Source organism: Ascaphus truei, chromosome 3 (genome assembly GCF_040206685.1).
Source record: "Ascaphus truei isolate aAscTru1 chromosome 3, aAscTru1.hap1, whole genome shotgun sequence".
NCBI lineage: Eukaryota > Metazoa > Chordata > Amphibia > Anura > Ascaphidae > Ascaphus > Ascaphus truei.
Genome location: NC_134485.1, coordinates 233215017 through 233238508, shown reverse-complemented (window position 1 = coordinate 233238508; position 23492 = coordinate 233215017). Strand labels below are relative to the sequence as shown.

General features: G+C 41.0%; 1 protein-coding gene across 7 annotated transcripts in view; it reads right to left on the bottom strand.

Annotated features, from left to right (window-relative positions):
• Positions 1-479: 479 nt before the first annotated feature.
• Positions 480-23492, bottom strand: part of EDAR (ectodysplasin A receptor) — a 127810-nt gene continuing 104797 nt past the window's right edge. For 4 of the 7 annotated variants that reach the window (XM_075590309.1, XM_075590314.1, XM_075590316.1 and 1 more), the window contains 7 exons: positions 20723-20809; positions 19154-19282; positions 18487-18561; positions 17411-17486; positions 16378-16537; positions 13488-13548; positions 480-5576 (listed from right to left, as the gene is read on the bottom strand). In XM_075590309.1, coding sequence (XP_075446424.1) covers positions 5242-5576; positions 13488-13548; positions 16378-16537; positions 17411-17486; positions 18487-18561; positions 19154-19282; positions 20723-20809 — 923 coding nt within the window. In that variant the 3' untranslated portion in view covers positions 480-5241. The remainder of the gene's footprint in view (positions 5577-13487; positions 13549-16377; positions 16538-17410; positions 17487-18486; positions 18562-19153; positions 19283-20722; positions 20810-23492) is intronic. The other 3 variants (XM_075590311.1, XM_075590310.1, XM_075590312.1) reach the window with 3 other exon arrangements.

Here is a 23492-nt window from a genome sequence, read left to right as displayed (position 1 = left end):
TTCCCTGGCCTTGCGGTTGCTTACCGCACGCACTGTCAGTAGCCGTCAGGGGGCGGGCCGGGGGCGGGCCAGTGACGTCACGGAGCTGGTTCGCCCTCATTGGGCGAACTGCTCACGTGACCGGCCTGTCGCGCCGGCAAGTGGGGGAATTTAAAATTCCCCTAAGACCTGCGCTTCTGCAAGCGCGCGGAAGCGCAGGTGAGCCCCTACTAAAGCCGCTCTAATTGTGGCTGTAGGGGCTCAGTGCTGAGCGGGAGCGCGCGTCAGCACGCTTCCGCCAGCAAGCGCTAAACATGGCCAAGGCCTAAGTTAGCACCTCAGAAAGGTACCTTCAAACTTTCATCACAACCTGTCAAGGCGTTTGGCCTGTGGATATAGAACACACGACCAAAAACCCCACCCAAAGTGGCCAGGAAGTCCAGTTGATGTCTTCGCTCGCTCATCCAATGACTGAATCAACTGCACGGGCAGCTCTGTGGCACTTATTTTTTTATTACAAGTTTACAAACAAATGTATAACAAACAAATGTATACAATATAATAATTTATATATACATCACTAAACACAGGTGGTAACTTCACAGCCATTGTTTTGGGGTGAGATACATAGGGTGTTCATTAAATGACTGGGCCCTAAACATGCTAGATTGTCCCAGCCTCAAGACCTGTACACAATATGTTGAGAAGCTGCTTCCCCCGTGTCAGATAAGTGAGCTCCAGTGAGCACATGGTCAGGGAATGGAGCTGAGAGCTTCCCTGACACGGAGGAGCTGATTTACAGTATATTGGATAGTGGCTGGCCTCTGTTTAAATACGTGTCATGATTTGCAAAAGTTTAAAAGAACACCAGTGCAACATCCCCTCTGTTAAAGATGCAACCAAAGCGGCACTTAAAAAAAGTTTTTTATATATATCCTTTGATTACCTTTATTGAAAATAAATTACCTAAGATCGATTAATTCTCCCGTAATCTATCAGCAAAGGTCTTGCTTCCCAGGGTTCACTAAATGGCCGCCTTTCACTTACAATCAATCCTTCAGTCAGTGTAACTCAGCAGCTACAATTAATCCTTAAATTACTAGGGAAACATCTATTGTTACAATTTGCAGCTCAAATGGCTGGGAACATTGGCAACAAATTATCACAAACAGGAAAGTGTTACAAAGATCTTGCACTGCTGGGGAGGTGTGCTAAAACCTGCCATAGAAGTTAAAAGATGCTCAGTATATTAAAACTAATAAAAAATGGCATTACGAGTTGAATTTTAAAAAAAATGGAGTATTATCTAATAATATAGAACTGATTTATTTTTTTAAAAAGCACACATGCGGGATATTGCATGGATTTCTCCTTTAAGGTTTGTTTCATTATTTGAGATTAAAGCAGCATTCTGCTTTGATCTTTTTGAGGGGTGGGGTTTTAAGGATAACCTGAACCGGGGGACCCTTGGAGATGATCTGAGGTGGCTAGACATCCGCGGACCCCTGGTTATCTGAAGTTTTTCAACCAGACAAAAATACTTGCCCGGTAGCTACAATATGACCTCTGTGATCAGCCTTGCTTTGCCGGATAATAGAAAGCTGCATTCGGAGATGATGTTGGTGGCACTATGGTTATATTTGTACACTTTTTTGTGTGTCGTACAACGACACAAAAAGCTACAAATATCCCGGAGGTCTGGAACTGCGGCTTTAAAGTTTAATAGCTTTTCAAGATTAGCAAGAAAAGCCGTACAGAATGGCGATGTATACCCCCAAAATATATAACCCGTGCTGTCTGCAAAAATTTAAAATAAAATACTATTTTACATCAATATTTCTTTGAAATGGAAAATGAAACAACAAAATATATTAGACCAATAAAATGTGGTTGATGTTTGAAATAGTTGCCAACTTTCACGTAGTATAGTAGACTGTGCTGGCTAACTACTCTGCGCAAAACTACTGTACAACAAGGCTACCTTTTATATATCTAAAGTGTGAAAGAATGATGTATTATATCTGAAAATGTATAATAGTGAATACGGCTGTTTCACATTCTCTGGTACACAGAGCTGCATTAAGACAAAGTGAACAGCTCCCATATTAACTATTCCATCTAGTATAAGCAGAAATTGTATAGAAAAATCTAACATGAAGTCTATTGTTTTGTTTTCTTCTTGGGGGGGTTTTCATTCTTATATATTAATTACATCATGTTGAAACCAATGTAATCATTTATGTTTATGCTTGCCAAATAGAAGAAGTTCTAAGTTCTAAGTCAATCCTAACTATGTATGTGTTGTGTGAGCGGCTTTCAACACATTGGGGTTTTGTTCGTTATACCGTGATAGTGCCAATTGCATGGAAAACTACTATTGCAGTCAATGGGAGTTTCTATGCAATAGTGGCCTGATTGGCACAACTGCAGTTTAAAGCTGCAGTTCAGTCTTTTTTTTTTTTTTTAACTTCAATAGTTTCATGTGGGCAATCTCTAATTACCTAAAGAACTGTATAGCTGCCAGTCAATTCGTTCTCCATGTATTGATAGGTCGAAATTTGGTGACATAATTAGTGAAGGGATCTTTTTATATTCTGCTTGTCTGTCAGTGGAAGCTCATGAATATTCATGAGCAATCCTGCACTGACATGGGAGGGCAGGGCTGACAAAGGGGTGTGCCAGGGCTTGTGACAGGACATGAAGGGGCAGTGCCTTAGCAAATGGCTGTTAAAATAGAATACAAGAAAATTGGTCTTTCAAAGTTGTTTTTTTAAAAACAGAAAATGCTAAAAGTATTTTTTCTTACTACAGAACTGATTTATTAAAAAAACACACATGCAGGATATTGACTGAACTGCAGCTTTAATGAACAACCCTCATAGAACTGTGTTGCAAATATACTTTGTTGCCATACAATCTGTACCTTCCTTCTGTTATGTCCTACTGCTTCTCAGTATATTGAATAGGCGCCTAGGTGATAATGTTCCATCGTGTGTATCCTTAATAACAGACACAAGTTCCCTTCTTCAGGATTATACATATACTGTACTACAATTATACGCCATTTTCCGTTTCATAGTGGGGTTATCTTATAAATCCATACCTTGTGAGCAAAGTAGCATCTCCCTTTGAATAACACCAATGATAATAGTAGAAAACCCATCTCAATTGTGCATCAACAAAATAATATATGCAAGTCTACAACGTGTTTTTGCTCTCTTGATAAATGTAAGTGAAATTATTGATGGTTAGTACATAAAATTGCACTGTATATTGACGTAAACGCTTCACTACCACTCTGCAGGCTCTAAACAACATAGGGTGAAGTTCAACTCTAGGTAAATTAGTACAATCTGAGATATTCTGTAAATCATGATCAAATATTTCCATGTTCATGGGGTTGAAATGTGATACCACTTTGTTATTGCTTGTAATTAGTTGATCAACTGATAGGAATCAGGAAACATTGAAACAGAGAATTCTTACACTAGCATATTTATCAGGGAAATACCTCAATAGTTCTGTTGGGAAAATGTTGATGCAAAGCTAATGAAGGAACAAAGGAGAAACGGATTGACCACAAATTAGGCACAAACCTTTTCAGTAATCGAGGGATTCATCTTCAACTCATGTTATAAAAAGTCCCGTCAAATGTAGTAACATGACTTTCATGCCCAGGATCAGGATGTGATGCTGCTGATATTTCCATATGTATCCCTATTCTGATAAACACATCATCTGACCTTTTCAGACCAGGTAAAAATTAACTAAGTGTGGTAAACAGATACAAGAACATGGCACCCATACCCTGTGCCGAAGATGGGCTTTCAAAGTTGGGCTCTCTTTGATGTCTAGAAAAGAAACCTATTTCCAAGGCTTTGTGAGACTAACCGATTTCTGTCTGTTATTAGCACCATCGATACAAACACTTTTAGCCCTGTTTAAAAAATATAGAACATTATTTAATAAAGGAGCAAACTTGCCCGATACGGATTTTTCTTTTGTAATGCTACCTGAACTGGGGTGGGGGGGAGGTGGCTCTCAGCCGGTCCCCCGAAGTTTGTGGACCCTCTGATTCCTGAGATAGTTGTAGTTTTTTTGTGCCTGTGAGAAACTGGAAAACAAATGCAAATATGGCCATAGGGTGACCAATAAAACATTGCAACTTTTTGTTTGAAAGCTGAAGTGAGCCCTGACCTAGCAGCCATTTTGTGCTGGGAGCAGAATAGCTGCCTGGGGCCAGTACCATAGGAATCAAGTGTTCCCCCGGATGCTATAAGGGACTCCACAGTTTAGGTAATATTAAAAGAAGAAAAACGGGCAGCGTAGATTGCTGCATTAACAAAAACTTGGAACAGGATAAATTTAATAGTCTATTACATAAGAGCATTCATACGACTGCATCAAATATGTTTATTCAGTTGCTACTTTGCTTTACATCATTATGTGGCCAGTTTAACAGCATTAAAAGTCTTTCCAAAAGACTTTCTTAAATCCTGAACATACTGGATGAGGGTTGCAGGTTTCTTCAGCACTAATGGAGACACCTGCCTGGAATACTTGGCATTCTGAAATGAACAGGCCAATGGCCAACTGTAATGGGGTACTAGCACATTTTCCATTGATTCTTACTACTGAATGATGCTATGTGTCTCACTCCTGACTACAAATGTATACCACTTTTGAAATATTAGACTACATTCATATGCTCACTGAAGCTGCTTTCTTACTGTAGTAGTCTACACAATATTATTTGAAGGCATCCTCCAGCAGCAAAGATATGAATATCTTGTCTCCACCTGAGCCATGCCAATACAATGCTATTGTGAATAATGGCGCAAGTCATTTCTGTAGCGAATAGAGGAATCAGACGTGGTTAAAACACAGGTAGATGTTTATAGCAAATAATGTCCTTGATGACCAAAACATCTTCATTCGAAAGGTCTTTGAAAATATCACGGGGTGGAAGCACCCTTAGTCATAAGTTTCACCAAACTGCAACAGGTGAAAATAACATATAAATATTATCTCATCCTCAGACATTCCTTAGGATTCTACTGTCCATTAGCAAAACAGATTTTTGCCCTTCACTCTGCTTCAGAGTCAGGAGCTCTTCGTAGTAATCCTTCTTGATGCTACATCTTGTGGCTCAATTACCATTTCTTGACCCCCCCCATCATGTCTGCCAAGAGTTTTTCGAATGGCTCATCCCTTGGGGGAAGCAAATCTCCCAAAAAAGAGTTATGTAAGTATAGTCTCAACTCACGAGCTCTCACATTTGGGTATGGAAGGTGGGGTAACTGAGGGACTTATCTGAGCCCAATCCACAATGTCTGCACACAGGGATTCCACAGCATCCAGTCTCTCAATCTGTACTAGCTTGGTTAGCAGGTCTGGGATGCTGTACCCAGCCGTACTGATGCGATCAAACAGCTGCAGTCCATCTGTCATTCCACCAATTTCATCTCTCTTTAACCCAAAGCTCTCTGCGAGATGGCGCCATGTTTTTACTATTGCCTTTTCTGTATTGTAGGTGGAACTGAGCATTCTGCTGGTCTTTTCCAGACAATCAAACGGCAGCTCAGTTGGGCTAAGACCTGAAAAAGAGCAAAACCAAGATGTTACTCTGGCATTTTGAAACCTGTTGTAAATGTAATTTTTGGGGGAGACAGGGAGGAGAGTTCATGTTTTTTTTGTTTTTTTTTTAAACAAATGCCTACCAGTTACATAGATATAATTTCCCTTGTAAAAAGATTGAGCATGGTATACCTTGTGTGTTACTCTATTATGACAACATTATCATTTTTTTCTGCATTATATTTCTCTCCAGAACCATATTAAGTAGATGGTAATACAATAACTGAGTATTTCAGTTCAAGACTTGGATTTGATTAACTTAACATATGTTAATAGAAATAATACTTCTAATAATATTTGAGATTATTTGGTATAGTAACTGATCATTAATGTCGTTTTTATCTCATGTTATTTGCAATGTGTTACAGGTCTCTCTGGCAGTGAAAGGGTTTTCATTGGTATTCTAAAAAACCCAAATACAGTGCAAGACTAGGATGCCACATCCAAACATGCCTCTCTTATTTCCTATCAAGTGCCTGCCAGCCCTGTACAATCTACATGAGCCTTAAGTTCTCTGGGTGGTCTAGCAGGGAACAGATTCTGTGACTTAAAGCCACCTGCCTATAAAAAAGCCTGAAGCCAAATCTTGTACTCATAATGCAGCAGTGGGAACCGCAGATGGTGCTTGGTATACATGTACCAGTTAATAGCAGGGCTAACGAAAGAGGGTGGGAGGGAGAGAAGAGGGGGATCACCAAAAGCCCCAGACACTTGGGGCATTTTAATCTTTTTTTCTGGTATACTTTAAAGAATATACTGGTGAAATATCATGTTAGAAACAAAAGGTACCGAAAACAGAGGCTATTATCCAAATCTGCCTGCACACTGTGTAGGTTATAACTGTAATTCATAAACATTTATGTAACACATTCAGGCCCATATTTATTAAGCAGTGCAATTCCATAAGACACTTTCTGGCACTGGCAGACAACTTGCAGCCCATTTAAATGAATAGGTTAGACCAGGGGGGCGCAATCTTTTTTCCCTGCGCCCCCCCTGCCGGCGGTCCCCTCACTCCCGCGCCCCCCCTCAACTTCCCACTTACCCACGCTCTGGCGTCATGACGTCACTTTGCCGTAGCAACGTGACATCACATGACCTCGCAGCGTCATTTTGCCGCCGCGATGCCACGGCGACGCAGGGAGGAAGCCGGAGCCACGGTAAGTTAGGTTTACAGAGGCCCTGCAGCTCCCCCGGCACTTAATTTAAGTGCCTTCGGGAAGCGCGCGGGGCCTCTGTAAACCCGAGCCCCCCCATCTGCAGTCTCGCGCCCCCCAGTTTGCGCACCGCTGGGTTAGAAGGTGTCGTCCAGAGCTCAGTGTTGTAATCATGCAGCATTAATCACGCCACGACTTCGGTTGTTTCCCACTTTAAACATGTATGTAACTATAACTTGTAATGTCAACTTATTATTTTGTACCCGGGACATACTTGGAAACGAGAGGTAACTCTCAATGTAATTTTTCCTGATCAAATTTTTTTTAAATAAAAATATATACTGTATAAAGTGGTCTTAAGCATAGACCATGCTAGAAACTTCAGGGACGTAAGCAGAAAAATTCCCAGGACCTGCATTGCAACCTTTGTCCACTTTGTAACTACTTGAGGTCCAGATCTACAGAGATTTCTTACTTACGGAGGTGCTAGCCTAAGGCCTCGGGCATGGTGCCTTGGGCCACGCTGATCAGCGCTCCTGCTCTGCCTCGCCTGCTCAAACTGGAGCTTTTTTGTGTCCTGGCAGGCGAGGCAGTGAGCGCGCTTGGGGGCGGGGCGGAGCGGAGGCGTGTCGGGAGGCGGGGCTAGTCCCTCGCTCCCATTGGGTGTGAGCGGTCACGTGACCGCTCCTCCGCTTCCCTGAGTGGCAAATTTTAAATTTGCCTGTCTGCTCAGAATTTCTCAGCCTCCGCACGCATGCGGAAGCAGCTGCTAAAGCTGCGCTGATGACAGATGGAGGGGGTAAGTGCATCTGCTCAGCGTGGCTCAGCACAGCCCTATCTACTATGTCCCAGGCCTTAGTTAACATCTTAGGCATTAATGTGTACCCTGAAAGCTCAATTGTGTGCATGGTTACGTTCTGTTTTTAGCTGGAAGAGCACTGCGATAAGTATAATGGACGTTAGTGCTAATTAGAGGCCAAAGGTTCATTATAGTTAACACAGAGATTAACATTGCATTAGCTAAATTATACCCTAAGGTGGTGTTGCTCCCATTGAGGCAAGCAGAGGACTCCTATTTCTGTTAAATACCAAGTGATTTATATACAATATACCGCCCACTCCTTTAAACAACATGTGGAGAGATACCTGTAAGCAAAAATGAACACACCTGAGAAAATTTTTAATTTAAGTAATTTCAATATTCTTTGCATATCCCAATTAACATATTTCCCAGGTATCTCAGGTGTGTTCATTTTTGTTCACAGGTACGTGGAGAGATACGCATGTGTTTAAAGGAGTATTTTGGTAGGTATATGTCACTTGGTCCTTAACAACAATAGGATATCTTCCCCCTTCTCCCCCCTCTCTCTCAAGGCCTGGGAGTTCTGCCACTCTAAACAGGCTTGGTGCCATGTCATTTGAAGTTAACACAAAGCTGTGCTAAATTGACATGGAGATAAGCCTGTGCTAAAGAGATATACAATGGCTGTTGTTTTTACAAATAATTAGCTCTGTCTATATATGTTATCTTTAGGGAAAATAAAGTCTGTGACTGCTTTTGAAACTCATTTAAATACATGAATACTTTTAAAATGGGTGGTCTACAAAAACCCATCAAAGAATCACATTAGGGACTGGTTTGCGTTGAGGGCAAAAAAAACCCTCTGTTCTTGTATAATAATTAACTGACGTTAAAAATGTGAGAATCTCTTGAAATAAGTGACATCTGATAGGATTGTCTCTGATTTCTTTGCTGTCACAAAGGACATGTCCCAGCAGACAAAAAAAGAAAAAGAAAAGATGAATCCATTTATCAATGTTATTTGCCTTTTGGGGAGATTTATGCACATTTTTACATATTTCAATCTCGTGTAAAATGAATGTTTTACCCTAAATTAGTTTTCTGAAACAAATGCTTGTCGGACACTTATTGTTCTATTTGGCTAATGGAAGCCTCACGTAATAATTACTATACAAACAGAAGAAAACACGAGAGAATGTAACCGCAGATTCCCTGATCGTCAAACAGTCTTATCACAAAAGAGATTAGGTAATGATAATCAAAACCCTCCAAAGCATTTGGTTACTGGGCAAACATTAACAGTGTTTAAAAAATATTTTTTAATGCTCATCTAAAAATACTAAATACTTATTTTGTTTTAAAACTTGATTTGTTTTAAAGCAGCAGTCTGCACTGATTAGCATTTGATCAATTTTTTTACTTACTTTAAGAGATCTCTTCTTGCCCTTCCCAACGCTCTTTTTATTTCTATAATCTGAGATATAAGCGTTTTAAATATTAAGTGCCTGGGAGGTTAAAATGGAGTTCTCACCAGAACCCATTGCAATCTAAAGGTTACCATGGTAACCGCAGAAGTCAAAAGTAAGAAAATCGGAATTTGTAAGACTAAAAGAATTAAAAAAAAATTAAATAAAAAAGCAGGCACAGGGGCAGGATATGAACATAATATGAGTTAAATTCATATAGGCTTCTGGGGTGATTGCTACTTTAAAAAAAGGCATTGAAGGCCCTGTAGCATTGAACGGATTTAGGCTGCGGCCCTGCTGCCTGCGCTGCACGACTCGTCTGCAGAGATCTGCAGGGGGAAAGACAGAGGGGGGCGTGACGGGGGCGCGGCTGTGACGTCACTCGGCAGGTTTGTCCTCATTGGCTGAACCGCTAGGGGGCGTGGCCTAGCGCGCTGTCGCGACTCCTGATCTCAATTGTCTTGAGAGCAGGAGTTTCTGGCGGCGCTGCGCCCCCCCCCCCTCGCAGCGGCTTCATTGTGGGGCGGCTCTTGTCACTGCAGCGTCCACCATAGCGGGCGCTGCAGTAGCCAAATGGGTGTGTGAAAAGGATTTGCCAACTCATAGTAAGTAGGTTTAGCATCAGGAAAATACCTCTAATAGTACATTTTATTCCATGAATACAATACTTTCCATCTTGGTCACAGGCAAAAGTGACACGTTTACAGAAATAGGATATGGAATAAATTATTCTGTTAGCATTTTCTCATAACTTTCCAAAAATGTTTTTCCTATCTGCTTTTTTTTATGGGTGGGTGTGACAACTTTTCATTCGCTGTCGGTAATTACGTAGTTCATGCACTTTTTCCGGTCCCATATTAAAGAAAATATTGTAAATTAAATTATCTTCATAGGATATTGGTGCTACAAGACTATCAAAAGCCACCTGGTGAATAATGTCATTATACTTTTTATTGCATGTTCGTTGAAAGTAATTTCACAAGTAGTATTTTTAGGTCCTTCCATTTCTTTTTAAGGGCAAAATAATGAATGGCTTGATCTGGTAGGAAATATCTGGACATTTTTTAAACTTTTTACTATGAGAGAGACTCGCACAGCACTAGAAAAACTTACAAGGCATGCAAAACCTCTTCTTATAGATTTGCAGAGCACTACATAACTTATTGCCGGGAAAACATGGAGAACATTGTGCAACCGAACACAACTATAGTAAGTATACCTCCTTTGGTACCAGTAAGACATGAGAAGCACTAGATAACTAACTAGGCCCAGATCAACAAAGCTCTAGTAAGTGACTTAACGTTATGTTACTCTAAGTTAACTTTACGGTAAGCCTAAGGGTTCATCTTCAGAGGAGTATAGCGTTAAAATTAAGCCATTTTTTTCCCCGTAGAGATCATTGTGTTAAATATAAAGGCTGTTATAAATAACGATGTGAAAATGAAGCCGGCTTCTAATATTGCATATCTACAAAAGTGTGATACGGTAAACATGTGCACTTAATGCTGCGTTAGTTAGGACATACTGTACCCAAACTTGATGCTACTCGCATCCAAACACGGAGATAGGGTGTGAATGGTTGTAATGTCACAATTAAGCATGCGTTAACTAACATACAATTATTTTCAGCGTTGTTTCACTCTCCTGTCCTCTCCTCTCTTTCACAACTTGAGTTAAATGCCTAATTTCAGGGTCTGGATCGGAGTAACGCCATACCCAATGCCACGTTATTTACAGACAACAGGACGATATGCTACAATAACGTGACATTAAAGCCTGTGCTAATGAGATGTACAATGGACATTGTTTTTTCATATAATTAGCTTTGAGGATATGCGTTAACCTCAGTAAACATAACGCCCATTCTCGTCACGGTATGAGTTCTGATTTAACTAAGCTTTGTGGATCTAGCACTTAAACAGACCTGTCTGCAACTGTTAAGGGCCAATTTCTAAAAAGCCCAATCATAACGGGTTGTAGGAGTTTGAATGTGTGCCTGAGGCTAGGTCCCCGGTGCCTGATGCAGCGCACACCGCAGGGACAAGAACCGCCCCTCCATGGGGTCGGACCCGCTTGCTGCCTTGGCTGCCACTTTACATGACCAGATTTTTCTGAAGACAGTAAAACTGTCTTCAGAACTGGCAACGGAGCGCTGGCCACATCCCTGGAGGTTCAGCCAATGAGGGTGAACCTGCCGGGTGATGTCATGACCGCACCACCCACCACGCCCCCCTTCTTTCTCCCTGCATGTCTGCACAGGCCGGGGATCACAGCTGCATGCACCGCAAGCCTGGCAGGCGCGCGTGCAGCACCGACACTGGGGCCTTGACCTTACACTAGCTATGAGGGTAGTGAGAGAATATATTAGTTAATCTCTTCTGGTTGTATTGTATTGTATGTCTTTATTTATATAGCGCCATTAGTGTACATAGCGCTTCACAGTAGTAATACATGTGGTAATCAAATAAATAACAGATAATATAAATAACAGATCATGGGAATAAGTGCTTTAGACATAAAAGTAACATTTCGGAAGAGGAGTCCCTGCCCCGAGGAGCTTACAGTCTAATTGGTAGGTAGGGAGAACGTACAGAGACAGTAGGAGGGAGTTCTGGTAAGTGCGTCTGCAGGGGGCCAAGCTTTATGTATCATGTGTTTAGAATATCCACACTGCTATTCATATGCTTCTTTAAGCAAGTGTGCCTTAAGGTGGGTCTTAAAGGTGGATAGAGAGGGTGCTAGTCGGGTACTGAGGGGAAGGGCATTCCAGAGGTGTGGGGCAGTCAGTGAAAAAGGTTTAAGGCGGGAGAGGGCTTTAGATACAAAGGGGGTAGAAAGAAGACATCCTTGAGAAGAACGCAAGAGTCTGGATGGTGCATACCGAGAAATTAGGGATGAGATGTAAGGAGGGGCAGAAGAATGTAAAGCTTTAAAAGTGAGGAGAAGAATGGAGTGTGAGATGCGGGATTTGATCGGAAGCCAGGAGAGGGATTTCATGAGGGGAGATGCTGAGACAGATCTAGGAAAGAGTAGAGTGATTCTGGCAGCAGCATTTAGGATAGATTGTAGGGGAGACAGGTGAGAGGCAGGAAGGCCGGACAGCAGGAGGTTACAGTAATCAAGACGGGAGAGAATGAGGGCCTGAGTCAGAGTTTTAGCAGTCGAACAACAGAGGAAAGGGCGTATCTTAGTTATATTGCGGAGGAAAAAGCGACAAGTTTTAGAAATGTTTTGAATGTGAGGGGCGAATGTGAGAGAGGAGTCGAACGTGACCCCTAGGCAGCATGCTTGGGCTACTGGGTGAATGATTGTAGTTCCAACAGTAATGTGGAAGGAGGTAGTAGGGCCAGGTTTGGGAGGAAGTATGAGGAGCTCTGTTTTAGCCATGTTGAGTTTAAGGCGTCGGAGGGCCATCCAGGATGATATAGCAGAGAGACATTCAGAAACTTTGGTTTGTACAGCAGGTGTAAGGTCAGGTGTTGAAAAGTATATTTGTGTGTCATCGGCATAGAGGTGATAATTAAACCCAAAAGATGTTATTAGGTCACCTAGAGAGAGTGTGTACAGAGAAAAGAGAAGAGGTCCCAGGACAGAGCCCTGGGGTACCCCCACAGAGAGATCAATAGAGGAGGAGGAGGTGTTAGCAGAAGAGACACTAAAAGTACGATGGGAGAGGTAGGAGAAGATCCAGGATAGAGCTTTGTTCCGAATACCTAGAGTATGGAGAATGTGGAGGAGAAGAGGGTGGTCCACGGTGTCAAATGCTGCAGAGAGGTCGAGTAATATGAGCAGAGTGTAATGACCTCTGTCTTTGGCAGCATGGAGGTCGTCAGTTATTTTAGTGAGGGCTGTTTCGGTGGAGTGAGCAGTGCGGAAGCCAGATTGTAGAGGGTCTAGGAGAAAATAGGTGTTGAGAAAATGGAGCAAGCGAGAGAATACAAGACGTTCAAGTAGTTTAGAGGCAAAAGGCAGGAGGGAGACAGGTCGATAGTTAGAAAGACAGGTAGGGTCAAGCTTGCTGTTTTTGAGTAATGGTATGACTGTTGCATGTTTGAAGGAGGATGGAAAGGTTCCAGAGCAGAGGGAGGAGTTAAAAATGTGTGTAAGCGTAGGGATTATAGTAGGAGCTAGAGGTTTTAGGAGATGGGAGGGAATGGGGTCAAGAGGGCAAGTGGTAGAGGGAGAAGAGGAGATCAACAGCGACACATCCTCCTCTGAGACAGTGGAAAAAGACTCAAGGAAGGCAGGAGGAGAGTTAGGAAGAGGTGTAGGATGGGGGGAAGAAACAGAGGGGATGTTCTGCCGTATGGATTCCACCTTTTCCTTGGTTGAACTAGCTGTACTGAAACACTCCCACGGCCCAAGTAAAAACTTGAAACTAAGCATTCATAAGCAGAGGAAAATATTACTCTTCCAAATGAGACTACTGAAGTTCTGTACACTCACCTTCTGCAGCATTGCACACGTTGGCATAAAGATCGAGTATCTTTTTCCTCCGACTGTGAATCTGAGAGGAAGGGAAGAAGATAATATTACAAACAGGAATTAATGAAAGCACCAAATGTCAGAAATATACACCATAGAAAACATAAAATGTTGCCTTTAAACAGATGTAGTTTGCTCAAGTTAGCCTGAAACATGAAGTATATGTATATATGTGTGTGCGTATGTATGTATGTATGTATATTTCAGTTACTGAAAAGCCACCATTGCTAAAGCCCTCTCCCGCCTTAAACCTTTCTCACTTACTGCCCCTCACCTCTGGAATGCCCTTCCCCTCAATATCCGACTAGCACCCTCTCTATCCACCTTTAAGATCTATCTTAAAACATACCTCCTTAACGAAGCATATGGGTAGCTCCGTGGCTTATAATATACACTTCATACATTGATCTGGGCCTCTTGCAGAGGCACTTACCAGAACACCCTCCTACTGTCTCTGTATGATCTTCCTACCAACCACTTAGATTGTAAGCTCTTCGGGACAGGGCCTCCTTTTCCTAATGTTACTTGTATGTCTGAAGCGCTTCTTCCCATTATCGGTTATTTGTATTATTTTATATTTGATATTATTATGTCACGTGTATTATTGCTGTGAAGCGCTATATACATTAATGGCGCTATATAAATAAAGACATACGTACACACAAAGGCTACCGAGACGTCGTAGCAAGAAGTGCCTCAGTAGCTGGGATTTCATTAAAAACATATTACAGTAGACAGTTACAAAGCATCTGTATGCAATGGAAACAGAACTCCGTAATTATGTAGGAGTTCTAAACAAACCATTATGGTCTGTAGATGCAAAGAACTGTATTACCATCAAACATGTGCCACTCTCTCCCTTCAGGACCACAACTTTATTAGCATACAGAAGTCATTTCTCCAAAGTATTTAAAACAGCGCATGAGAACTGTATGGGTAGGAACATTAGTTGCTACTAGAGCAATTTAGTGTTTTCGTTTTCAAAAACATGTTGGAAAAAATAAATACTTTTGTTTAGATATTAGGCAATGGAGAAAGCATTAAAAACAGTTTTAGGGCCAGCTTCTAACCAATAGCCACTGGCTTCGTTTACATGCAAGATTAATTACTGATGCCATTTCAAAGGCTCAAGACAAATAACTAATTGTTACAATAAGAATTTACTTTGCTTAGGAAAACAAAAAAGGTATCTATGCAGGTTTTTTTTTTTGTCGGTGGTAAAGATTTGGGTAATCTCCAACAGTGATGTATCAACAAAAGGAATTGTTCTCTCCTGGATATTCTATGCACAAACTCTCCAAGTTCAATTATGATAAATGGTATGGTATTTCACTATGTTGTGGTTGAGAGGTTCCTGGCCAAACAGAGATAGTTATAGAGCCAACAATGCAATAGCTAAAGGCGTGCACAAGGGATCCAGATGATTTAAGGGGTCTCCTGAGGAATGGCATACAGATTTGGAGATTGTCAATTTTCAAACGGTTACTTTTAAACTAATGATCTACACGTTTACAGAATAGTGGCACATGCTCTATCTCCTAACATTGCAAGTGGATGTGCCACTGTATGGAATCCCTGGAAACTCAGGGAGTATGGCCGACACGCAAGTGAGTAAGACATTCTCTTGTCAACCACCGCTGGCCCCACTCTTCCGGTTTAAAAGGACAAGGGAGTTTATTATGTGTTTTGAAAATGAATTCTTCTTCATTGTGCAACAAAGTAAGATGTCAGTCAGCAGCCTGTTTTTCCTGATCTGCTTCTCTCTCCACATGTATTTTTTTATTTTAAGATCTTGATGTTACACTTGAAATGTGAATCCACTGACCATTGTTGAGAGCTAATTGATACTTTGCTAAAATTTTAAGTAGGGACACTTTTGCAGGTATAGAAAAGTTCAGCCTCCATTACATGTGTTTGCAGAAGCCGCGTAAGCTTTGATTAAAAATGTAACTGGCATTGGCTTGCAAAGGGCTTATTGTGTGATAAGTGTGATAAATGTGTGCCATATAAAACAACAACAACAACAACAGAAGATGATGTGATGTCACTGAGAGGAAAAGTGGTTGAATTATTAGCAGGCACTCAAAATTTATTCCAAATAATATGTTTATTGCGTTGCATCTTTTAGCGTTAGGTCTGAAACGCGTAGGCCTGCAGCCCCAGCACTATATGGGCTGTTCTATAGTGCGCGGGCGTGCGCACGGTGCCATGCATACACGTGGAGCGCACGTTTAGTTTAGATATTGCAGGCGGTGATGCGGGTGGCTAGGGGCGTGACTATGACATCACAGCGTTAGGACGCGCTCTGATTGGCCTGTGGCTTGGCAGCAGCGCGAAAATATAATTTTCATTATACTTTCTCCTGTCTGCTGCGCACACCGCTCACGGCCGTGCGCGCGCGTCCCATCTATACAAACGGATGCCAAACACAGCCAACTATGATTGACGCGCGCGCACGGTGGAGGAATCGCGAGCACTATAGAACAAGCCTAAGATGTAACTCAATAAAAAGATTATTTGGAAAACATTTTGAGTTCCTGCTAATACTTCAACCACCTTGCTTATCCTGAAAGTTTGGGAACTCTTTCCAAGAAACTCCCCCATCAGTGATTATGCGCATTAAAAGGAATACAATGCCATATCAATGTTTTAAAGAAGCTTTTGTCTTACAGTGTTTTTCGAGGGCTAAAACCCCAACCCAACTATTCTTGTCACTGACTAGTATCAATGAAACCATAATTCTAACATAGCAAGTCAGACTTATGGTGCAGCTCTTGAAGCCACGCCGGCCGGGTGTTCTGGGGACAAAAAAAGAGAATAATGAAGCACACAGAGTAACTGGTCCTCTTACCCCTGTTAGTTTGTTGTTTGTGGTTGATTTGTCCCTTGCCAAATGCACTAAAGATAAGAGGCAGAGTTCTGCTGACCCTTGTTTGTCAATAGCTGCCTCCTCATCACTGTCCATGCTACGACTTAGAAGACGCTCATTCTCTGAAGAGGCATCGTTTTCACTGAAAAAAGAAAAAAAAAATTCGATGATACCACGATTAAATAGGATATTTAAGGATGCAAAAACTTATTTTTTTTTAAATTTGTAATCACTAGATATCCTTCTTAGACTTATCATCCAGCTGCAGCTTTCTATCTGATAGGTAAAAGCTATTTTGTAGACTGTGATACCTTCTAAATGGAACAAGTTATCAGTGCATTAAAGCAGGGATGCTCAATTCGAGTCCTCAAGCCCCTCCAACAGGTCAGGTTTTCAAGATATCCCAGCTTCAGCACACGTGGCTCAATCAGAGGCTCAGTCAAAGACTCAGTCAAAGATTGAGCCACCTTTGCGGAAGCAGGGACTGATTGAGCCACCTATGCTGAAGCCGGGTCTGATTGAGCCACCTGTGCTGAAGCTGAGATATCTTGAAAACCTGACCTGTTGGAGGGGCTTGAGGGCTGGTGTTGAGCCCCCCTGCATTAAAGTATTCACATTCTCAGACTGCCTTCAATTGTGTTTGGTGTCTTCTCCAGATATGCTACAGTATACTACTTCTATAAACATTGGGCCCTTGGTATCACCTCTGGCAGTATACTTGTGGTTGCTTCATTAAAAATAGATCTCCTACAACTTTTCACACCAACTGAAATGTGGAAAACACCTCACATTGGCATTAGGAATAGAGCTTTTCTAGAGCAGTTTTTTTAAATTAAATACTATGGTTCTTATGTTTCTGTAACACTACAGATAGAGTGAAAATGTAATTAAAACGTTGCCACTCCATTGTGAAGCCCATAGACGCTTTGCACAGTGATCTTTAATCTCCTTGTGTAACTTTATATATGATCTATTTTTTGTCTTTCTCTACCATCGCATAATATACATTACTTACTTTTTTTCAGTCTTAGTCTGGGCTTCTGACAGTTTTTCAAATTCATCTTTTTCAGAGAAGATGACAACATTTTCTGCTGTGAAACAATGTAAAGTTTAGTGCAAAATTATTTTAAATGGAGCCATAATTTTGTTCCCCACTTTTCTAACTGTAAGCAGTTTTTCATATCATAATTATTGTGCACTTAATTTTCTCAAAATGAAAAAATACAAATAGGTCCTATTAATTACGGAATAATACTGCACACGATAATACATGGCTCTAAAACTGAAACATTTAGAAAGACTGAGCTAGTACTGTACCTACCCAGGGCAAGTAATTGGCACCAGAGGCACAGAGGCATTACATTTTTTTTCTAATAGGAAACAAATACTTTAACTTTAATTAGCACTTTTATAGTTTGCAATATATAATCTGAACGAACCTAAATCAGTAGTTCCTATTTATTTTGCCTTGCCTCTTGGGCTCCGTCTTCTGTAATCAGTGCACAAAGAAAAATAGCCAAGAATTGGAGGCAAGGAATCCTAAAATCATATTTAAAAGATTATTGATCTCACCTAATGGAATAGGTTGGTTGGGTTATTGATGCAGGAAAACTACCATTCTTATCTGTCACTCTTTCTTACCCCTTCTATTTGTCACTCGCAGAAACGGTAAAGGTTTTAGGAGAGGGAGTAAAGTACTTTTTAATTTATATACTGTACCTCCCACAACACTCATCACGAGGAAAGATACCGGTGAACACACCGGAGATACCTGGGAATTAAGCTAATATTAATATGCTAAATATATGCAAATGATTGAAATCAGGATTTCTCCCAGGTATCTCAGGTGTACTCACAGGTATCTCTCCAATATAGAGGTATAGAGGGAGAGTTGTGGGAGGTCCGCAGGTCGGATAATATGGTTAGTCCTCTGTGGAAATTATGTGAAGTATCTTCCTTATGCTGGAGACCCAAAACACCCAATATTTAGCATGTTTGTAGATGGGTGGTATCACTTTAATGAATGTCAGTCTTGCATTCCCCCCGACCCCACACTCGGAACAATAAGACCCCATATTGGCCAGTGCTAACCTGGGACTTCCTTTTTCTCTTCCTGTTGGTTGACCTGGGCTTCCACGTTCTTTGCAGAGTGACTAGTGCAGCATGCTGAAAGGTATAGAAAAAGATACACAATGAAAATGTCACTTTGGTCCTGTCCTTCACCTGCTACCTCTGTTTTTGCTTGTTTTTGTTGCCTTATTTTGTACAGGTTTCATACACCAGAGAGAGGACACTTAAAGTATGATAAATTGGAGCATTTTTATGGCCAGGTGGTATCAGCATCTTTAGACCCTGTAACCACTGACTTATCACCTTCATCGCAGTCTTACTGTTTTTAAACAGTAGAGTTGTTCAAAGAATCGAAGAAGGTACAGGACTTTGGGAAGAGTGTGTCTCGGATGGTTGCAGTCTCAGAGTAAAGCGAGGGATATAACCAAACAACCCTCTGCTCAGTGTGTATGTGGGTTCACTTTTGAACCAGTAAGATGGCTATTAAAATGTAATAAAAACTAGAATCTCGTGAAACGTCAAAGGCTTGAGCCTTAATCTTGATAAAAGTGTAAGGCTAGGGGAAAATAGCTCCTTTGATCAATATGGCTTATGTACAGGTGGGTGGGTAACTGTTGGTGATCACTGAACTACAGTGTGTCCTGCCTGTACTCCAGATCTCATGAAAAGACATACAGGTTAGAATTACCTTGTGCAGAAGGTTTGGTCTTCACAATGTAGAACATGATGATCAGGACAATAGCAATGGCCATGATAAATATTGTAGACATTGCAATTATTAGAGCAGTGGCAAGGTGTCCTTGTCCAGGGGCATCTGCTGGAAGGATGGAAAACGTGTTAGGCAGAATCTCACTGGCCATTGTTTCAAATTATAATCTATTGTATCACACAAAAATACCACATTAGACTTTATTCATGGTAATGGATATCTGGTGAATAATATGCTTAAGTCAATGGACCAAAGTTCAGAAAAACAGTCAACCAAAGCATTATATTAAAAAACTAAAAATCTACACGCAATACAATGAATCAAGATAATACTGTTAGATGCAACCTGAATAAGGCACGTTATATAGTGTCGGGTGCGTGCTACGCCGTGCGCACGCGGATTTTTAGTTGGCTGACGTCAGTCAGCCTTTCTATAGAAGGGCCGCGCGCGCGCACGGCAGGGAGAGGGGAGCCGACAGACAGCGGCGAAGATGAAGAAATTCATCTTTTCGCGCCGCTGCCTGCGCTGAAATGTATGTATATGTGTATTTGTGTGTGTATGTATGCATGTTTGCGTGTGTGTGTGTGTGTGTGTGTGTGTGTGTGTGTGTGTGTGTGTGTGTGTGTGTGTGTGTGTGTGTGTGTGTGTGTGTGTGTGTGTGTGTGTGTGTGTGTGTGTGTGTGTGTGAATGATTGCAGAAGTTAAAAAAAAAATATTTATTAAAGTTTTTTTTTTCTTTAAAAAAATCTATCTAGGACTTACATTCACTCACACAACCCATGCTCACACACACATATATACACACATATACTCACACATATACTCACACATATACACACACATGCACACACATATACTCACACATACATACACACACATACATCACCTGCAGCTCCCGGCACTATATACAGGAAAAGCATGCGGCACGCATAGGAACACGCGGCCGCACGGCTGCATCCTGTATATAACAGCCCTAATTCTAGATCCTCTCTTCAGGTAGAAGTGACCTATTATCTAGAAAGAACAGCTGTGCACTATAGCAATGTGTTCATTGTTAGATAACATGGTGTATTTTGCTAGCTCATTAGCATTATCACGAAAACTCATAGCACACAAGGGAATTCAAAGATACCAGCAGTATTCTGTAAGCTCTTATAACTTTCCCTTTTAAAGAGAATATTACTGATAATAGTAATTGGTAATAGTAATTCTTTTCATGCTTATCAGTTGTCAAATCTTGCCAATGGGAAATTACGTTTCATAAAGATATTCAGTTGAATAATTAACTAAAAGAATTTCCTTGGGAAACAAAACATCTGCAACATCTGGTTATCAACATATTTACAAGATTATTTTTTGTATGTGAAACCATGCTGCTAACCTACATATTTACAAAATGAATAGGAACTTCACTTTTTGTATACTTTTCAAGAGTAGAAGCACTGCATCACGTAGGAATGAAAATGATGAATTCAAGCAGCACAATCCTCAATTAGTTATACACTTAAAGGTAATTAGTTACTGCCAATGAGTGTGTTCACGGCTCACCTTTGTGTGCATGCTGCAAAGGAGACATGGTACTGGAACCTGTGGTACTCGTGGAACTGCCAGAGAGAACGCCTAAAGATCCCACACCTACAATGCAAAAATACATTGTGATGGTCAGTGTTGTATATGCAGGAAAAAAACCGTTAGAACCTATGCAGATCATGTTTATTTTATTACTAAACTAGCAACAAATAATGCAGATATAAAGAAATGTGGTAGAAAAGGCACGTATGTATGTCTTTATTTACATAGCGCCAATTATGTACATAGCGCTTCACAGCAGTAATACACGTGACAATCTTATAAATAACAAATAATACAAATAACACATAAAGGGGAGAACTGCTTCAGACATAAAAATACCATTTAGTAAAAGGAGTCCCTGCTCCGAAGAGCTTACAATCCTACTCCTCGTCTGTATCCTAGCCCCTTTCATTATCGCTATATGGAGTTTGTTGTTGATCCCCTATAAAGCTCCCGGAACACAGTTACCGAGTTCCCCTACCAATATAGTTCTGGTCATTGTACGCAAAGAAAGAGTAAGGCCAGATCCATAGTAGGCGCGTGCGCGAGACCAGGAGAGTGACGTCACTCGCGCCTGTACTTGAGGAGATCCGTGTCCTCCAGGGTTCCGGGATGTGGTGAGGGTGTGCCCGCGACATTACCCTGATTGGCTGTATCGCACCCAGCCACCGCACGGCAACTAGTTTGTTTTTACCACGCATCGGCCGTCTGGGCGCTCACGTGCACGCGCGATCTATGCACATGCGCAAAAGCCTCCATTTGTTTGTATTTGGTGTGAGCGACGTCGGATCAACTATGGACGCAGTCTCAGAGGACACTATACACAGTTCAATTAGAAGGAACCCTCTGGCTGGAAGAGGCATTGCAATGCAATGTATTGCAAGCTGCTTCGGCAAGCAGGGGGTTAATGGTCATTATATGCAATACATCAATCAGATAATATAGATCCATTCTCAGGTAAGCATAGATTCTAGTGCGATCAATAGCTGCTATTTAAAATCTACACTTCATTTTGTGGGAACAAAAATAGATGGGATAGGAATAAAACATGTTCACCTTATATTTACCCACTAGACGCTTTGTTGACTTCCTTCCCATATATTTGGGTGTTAGCAGCAGTATATCTTGGTAAGAAGCCAAACAAACCAAGGCTGCTGTTATGGGACTGCTACAGTAATAAGTAATTAGTATGTGTCATCTAAATACATGGTATCAGTTCAACACTTGCCGCAGTCGTAGCATTAAAGCACAATGAGGTCAAAGGTGAGTGCTGCTTAGCACACCAATCGTAACAAAATCTTAAAAGGAACCGTAAGTACGGTATCGTTTTTGTAAAATTACAATTACAATAGAGGTTTTATACCATTTTAATACCTATAGTATAGAGAGAGCAAGGTCATTTTATATTTATTATATATATTTTAGCTTAATAATAATAGCATGTTCTTGTATAGCGCTGCTAGTTTTTATGTAGCGCTTTACAGAGATATTTTGCAGGCACAGGTCCCTGCCCCGTGGAGCTTACAATCTATGTTTTTGGTGCCTGAGTCACAGGGAGATAAAGTGACTCGCCCAAGGTCACAAGGAGCCGACACTGGGAATTGAACCAGGTTCCGCTGCTTCAAACTCTCAGTGCCAGTCAGTGTCGTTACTCACTGAGCCACTCCTTCTCCCGCTTAGTTTTCTTTTAGATTTTTGACATCGAGTTTTCTTCAGGTTTTACGAATGTCTAGTTCAGATAATATCAGCGAGTGGAGAACCTGTTAGAGAGCCAGCCCCTGGAGGAAAGCCTCTTTGGTGTTGCGGAATATACATAAAATAAAATGGGGAACTTGAGCAGAAAGAAAAACTGCTCCCATGTTTTGACCGTTTTATGATGGACAATAACACAAACTGAGCTTCCAGTTTGTTTGATAATTTCATGTAAAATGTTTAAAAATCTATCTCCCATTTAGTTTAAAAAAAGAATACCTTAGTATCATCTTTATTATTGTTATCCAGATCCATTCAGTCCTAATCTAATTTTTGTATCCTGTTATACAGTTTATCATCCAGAAAACAGCAGCAGCCGATTCCTCTACTTACATAATGAATTACGTAGGAATAGTCTTTAGTTCAGTTGCCATAGTGCAGAGTAAACGAGTACTTCAGTATTAGGTGATAACTTTTTTATTTGGAATAACAGTTGATATTATAAGACAAGCTTTGGAGAGTTCTCTCTCTTCCTCTTCCCCTTTGCCATGAATTCTCCACATCATCTGCTATAGATTGTTATCTTGGATTTTACATCTGTGTTAAACTCATGGAATGTGTGTAAATTGGTATTGCTGCCCTCAGGAAGAAAGTCGAACTTTGGAAAGCTTGTCCAAATAAAAAAGGTATCATCTAGTACTGAAGTACCCATTAACTCTGCACTATCTATTTTATATACAAATTAATCGCTCTGTGGGCTTGTATTCTCCCTCTTTTACAGTGGGGAAAACAAAAACAAAGTATGTGTGTGAGATACGCAAAACATTGTCAGTTCCAATGAACCATTTGGACAAGCCACGTATCAGTGTATATGAGCATAAAGTATTACACCAACATGTTTTTATAATGGTGTTAACCTTCAAGGACTAAAACCTGTAAAATATTAGGGTTATGGACCAAAAAATTGCATTTTAATAAATAAAAGTACAGACTCTTATCAGTGTCAATCTGGCTTTCGCCCCAAACACTCCACCGTAACTACCCTCCTAAAAGT